At 43.6% G+C, this 3,983-nt stretch overlaps 1 protein-coding gene across 1 annotated transcript; it reads right to left on the bottom strand.

Annotated features, from left to right (window-relative positions):
• Nucleotides 1-789: 789 nt before the first annotated feature.
• LOC114780074 (protein NYNRIN-like) lies at nucleotides 790-3,660 on the bottom strand. The gene is made up of 2 exons (XM_028967597.1): nucleotides 1,973-3,660; nucleotides 790-1,700 (listed from the first exon to the last, which is right to left on the bottom strand). The coding sequence occupies exons 1-2, from the start codon at nucleotides 2,095-2,097 to the stop codon at nucleotides 857-859; spliced, it is 969 nt and encodes a 322-aa protein (XP_028823430.1). The 5' UTR covers nucleotides 2,098-3,660; the 3' UTR covers nucleotides 790-856.
• Nucleotides 3,661-3,983: the final 323 nt, after the last annotated feature.

The raw sequence follows: 3,983 nt of genomic DNA, 5'->3' as shown, positions 1-3,983 counted from the left end.
TGGTTGGTTCTCTTTTAACTCTCTAATCTGTATACCTTTATCAAATGCTTGCCAGTTCACTCCAGTTTTGTTCATCTTACGCTCGGGTATTTGACAAACTCGGAGTGGAAAGTAAGGAGGTTGGTGAACATGAATATATGGCCACAAAAAGAATACCCAGCATCTTCCACCCCGGTCTTCTTGGTACGTATCGTTTTTCCCGTGGACAGATGGTGGCCACAGGTCTAGATCAGTGAGATTGAAAAACATCTTGAATACAGTAACGTGATTTGCAGGAGTCGACTTAACAAATGAAATTAATTTCCTATGGTGTATTGCATAAGGGTGGGTTGTCCAGTCTTTCCAATAATAGTCAGCTGGGTCTGCTACTAAGTTATCCCATCCCCTATTAACTTGTTGATCAGTCATATACCACGGGTACTGTGCGTAAGAAATTGCTCTATACTCCCCATTGACAAGGGCAGTTAATGGTACAGTTACAATCGAGGTGGTATTGGCGCTTACACACACCGTAGGAGTAGGGAAGATATATGGTGTACTTATACCGTCTGTGCCGTTACATCGATAAGTGGTGAAGTACTTCCGCTTCCAAGCACTAGCTCTGGCCACTCTAGATTTAGCAGTTATGGCCATAGTCCCATTTACTTTTTCTTCAACCTTTCCTTCATCTCTGTACCACAACATCACCCATACAGTAATTATTACTGTTAACCCGATTATAACCGCACACGTTCTTTGACACAACATGTACTTCCTAAACGTCTTCATTTCTGCCAACATTTTTTCCCCCCTTCTGCCTCTTCTTGGATTGGTGGCTGTAAAGCGTTCTTCACTGACTTTCGGGTCTACCCAGATTCTACACGTCTGAGTCCACCCTATTATCAGACTTTTGCTCACCTTTCCCGTCGGCAGGGTTAGCAGAAATGACCTTTTTACAGTGTGACTGATGTATCCAAGTTCCCCTTTCTGTTATCTTAACAGCCGTCGGTGTTGTCAGGATCACTTGGTAGGGCCCTTCCCACTTCGGTGAGTGCCAGTGCTTCCGCTTTATGCTTTTTACAAGCACCCAGTCTCCGGGCTCCACCAGTGGAAGATCCTGCTGAGAAATAGGGAATTCATCATCAGGATTACTCTGTTTTTTCGTTTCTAGCATTTTTCTCATGTAGTCTGCCAGTGACACATCTTCCTCTGTTTCCCATTGGTTTTTAAAGTAAGGTAATCTATATGGTCTTCCAAATAAAGTCTCATATGGAGTTAAGCCGGACGTGCTAGTAATATTGATGTATAGTTTTACCAGCTCTAAACATTGAGTCCATGGTCGATGCGTTTCTTCCATGCATTTTTTCAACCTGTTTTTAATTGTACCATTCATTCGCTCCACCAGCCCCGCGCTTTGTGGATGGTAGCTGCAATGGTTTTTTAGATTAATGTGAAACATTTTCCCAATATTGGTTACCATCTGATTCACGAAATGTGTCCCGTTGTCGCTATATATTTTCTCTGGTATTCCGTAGCGTGGGATAATGTCTTTACACAAGGCTTTTGCTACCGTTAGCGCGTCTGGATGTTTGGTTGGAAATAATTCTACCCATTTAGAGAATGCGTCAATAATGACTAAACAGTACTCTTTCCCCTCACTTTTGTTCAGTTGGATAAAATCCATGTGTATGACCTGAAATGGATATTGTGGCTTGGGGAACTGGCCACGCTTTGGTCTTAAGTTTCCTTGAGCATTATGTTTGGCACATATCAAACATGTTCTACAGAAGTTTTTTGAAAATGAGCTAAACCCATATGCCGTGAAATGTTGTTGTATTAGTCCTACCATCCCTCCTGTTGAGACATGAGATTTCCCATGGCTCAATATAGCAGCCCATTTAAACATATTCTTTGGTAGGATTGGTTTCCCCAGGGGTCAAATGTATATCTTGTCGTGGATTGAAGCCCCATGTTTCACCCACGTATCTATCTCATGTGGTGTGCTTTGTTGTTGCATGTCAATGAGAATGTCAGGAGAAATGATTTGGACTTGGTCAGTAACAAACACATGTATGGTTTTTTCAGCGGCCTGCTTTGCAGTGCGGTCAGCAAAGGCATTACCGTGTGAAATTGTGTCTTTGGAATTAGTGTGAGCTGCACACTTACATATGGCTACTTTAGCGGGTAGGTGCACAGCTTTTAGCAATTCTCGTAATAATTGAGCATGAGTCACTGGCTTGCCAGTTGAAGTAACCATTCCCCGGTTGTGCCAATACTGAGCAAATGTGTGTACTGTTGCAAATGCATATTGACTGTCAGTATAAATGGTGACGTCTTTTCCTTTCATTAGTTTACAGGCCTCTGTTAGAGCGACAATCTCGGCGGCCTGTGCTGAAAATGAGGATGGCAAGTGTTCTGCTTTGAGTACGGTGTCTAATGTCACAACAGCATAACCCGTCAGTGTTTTGCCCAGGTCATTTTTCTTAGAAGAGCCATCAACAAACACTATCTCACCCTGAGGCAATGGTTGGTCACTTAAATCTAATCTAGATTTGGCTGTATGTTCTGCGAGTGCTTGGCAGTCGTGTTGTTCTCCGTCACCCGGCAAAGGTAACAATGTGGCTGGGTTCAGTGTGGTGCAACGTTCGATGGTGAGGTGGGGCTGTGACAGCAACGTCGCCATGCAGGAGAGGTGCCTTGCAGGGGATAAAAAGATCATGTTGGTTTGCAGTAGCAAAGCCGCCACTGCATGTGGGACCTTAAGGGTCAATGGATGGAATAAAACTATTCCAGCACTTACCTCTACTGCCATTGACGCTGCTATGACCGCCCTCACACAGTGTGGCAATGCGCAAGCAACATTATCCAATTTAGATGAGAAGTAAGCAATTGGTCTCAACTTGTCTCCATGTTGCTGGGTGAGAACAGATGTCATGTACTTGTCTTTACAGTCCACCATTTGTATAAATGGTTTACTATAGTTTGGCAAGGCTAGAGCTAAACTGGAGGTCAGCGCCTGTTTGATATCACAAAAAGCTTTTTCTGCTTCTGACGTCCAGTTTAGCGTTGATGTCATTTTTAGGTTTTCGGAGTAAATTAAGGCGGTGAGTGGGGAAGTAATTTCAGCGTAATTTGGCACCCAGCTTCTACAGTAATTGGTCAAGCCTAAGAATGACATCATCTGTTTTTTAGTGATTGGTTTAGGCGCCTGTAGGACTGCTGTCTTTCGTTCTTCCAGAATAGTTCTGCCCCCTGCACTGAGGTGGTGACCCAGATACTTTACTTGTGGTTTCCATAGTTGCAATTTGTTTTTGCTAACTTTGTGCCCCTCCTTAGCCAAATGAATTAAGAGGGCCACAGTGTCTTCTTTACATACTTCCAGGCTTGGAGAAGCCAGTAGTATGTCATCAACGTAAAGTAAAATCTGGCTTCCCCCTGGTGGTTGAAATTTGGACATGCAGGCATGCATGGCTTGTGAATATATAGTGGGGCTTTCACAATAGCCTTGGGGAAGTCTAGTGTAGGTGTAACGCTTTCCTTGAAATGTAAAAGCAAACCAAAATTGACTGTCTATGTCTATGGGAATGGAGAAAAAGGCATTGCTAATGTCAACCACAGTGAAGGCTTGAGCGTCAGCTCTTAAAGAATTTAGCAGTGTGTGTGGATCGGGCACACACGGAGCTCGCTGGATTACTGCAGCATTTACTGCTTGCAGATCTTGCACCATTCTCCATCCTACTGAGCGAGCTTGCTTTTTCACAGGAAATATGGGTGTGTTACACGGGGAATCATTGCATTCAACGATAACCCCAGCTTTTTGTAGATCACGTATAACCGGTGTGATGCCCTGTAATGCATCAGGTTTGAGAGGGTACTGCTTAATGCAAGGACGATATTCAGTTTTGGGTCTGATTTGTACTGGTAAAATGCCTTTAATCAGTCCAACATCAGACGGTCCTTGTGACCACAATGATTGGGGAATTTGAGCCAGTTGTGATTCGTCT

Source organism: Denticeps clupeoides, unplaced genomic scaffold (genome assembly GCF_900700375.1).
Source record: "Denticeps clupeoides unplaced genomic scaffold, fDenClu1.1, whole genome shotgun sequence".
In the NCBI taxonomy this organism is placed as follows: Eukaryota; Metazoa; Chordata; class Actinopteri; order Clupeiformes; family Denticipitidae; genus Denticeps; species Denticeps clupeoides.
The sequence above is the reverse complement of the archived record's forward strand: the minus strand, read 5'-3'. Positions and strand labels throughout refer to the sequence as shown.

Excerpts from the sequence above, each read along its gene's own strand:
- LOC114780074 (XM_028967597.1), bottom strand. The coding sequence starts at position 2,097 with ATGCCTTTGCTGACCGCACTGCAAAGCAGGCCGCTGAAAAAACCATAC. Across the intron at positions 1,701-1,972 it reads AACAACAAAGCACACCACAT|GTTCCCCAAGCCACAATATC; the intron begins GAGATAGATACG and ends AAAGCGTGGCCA.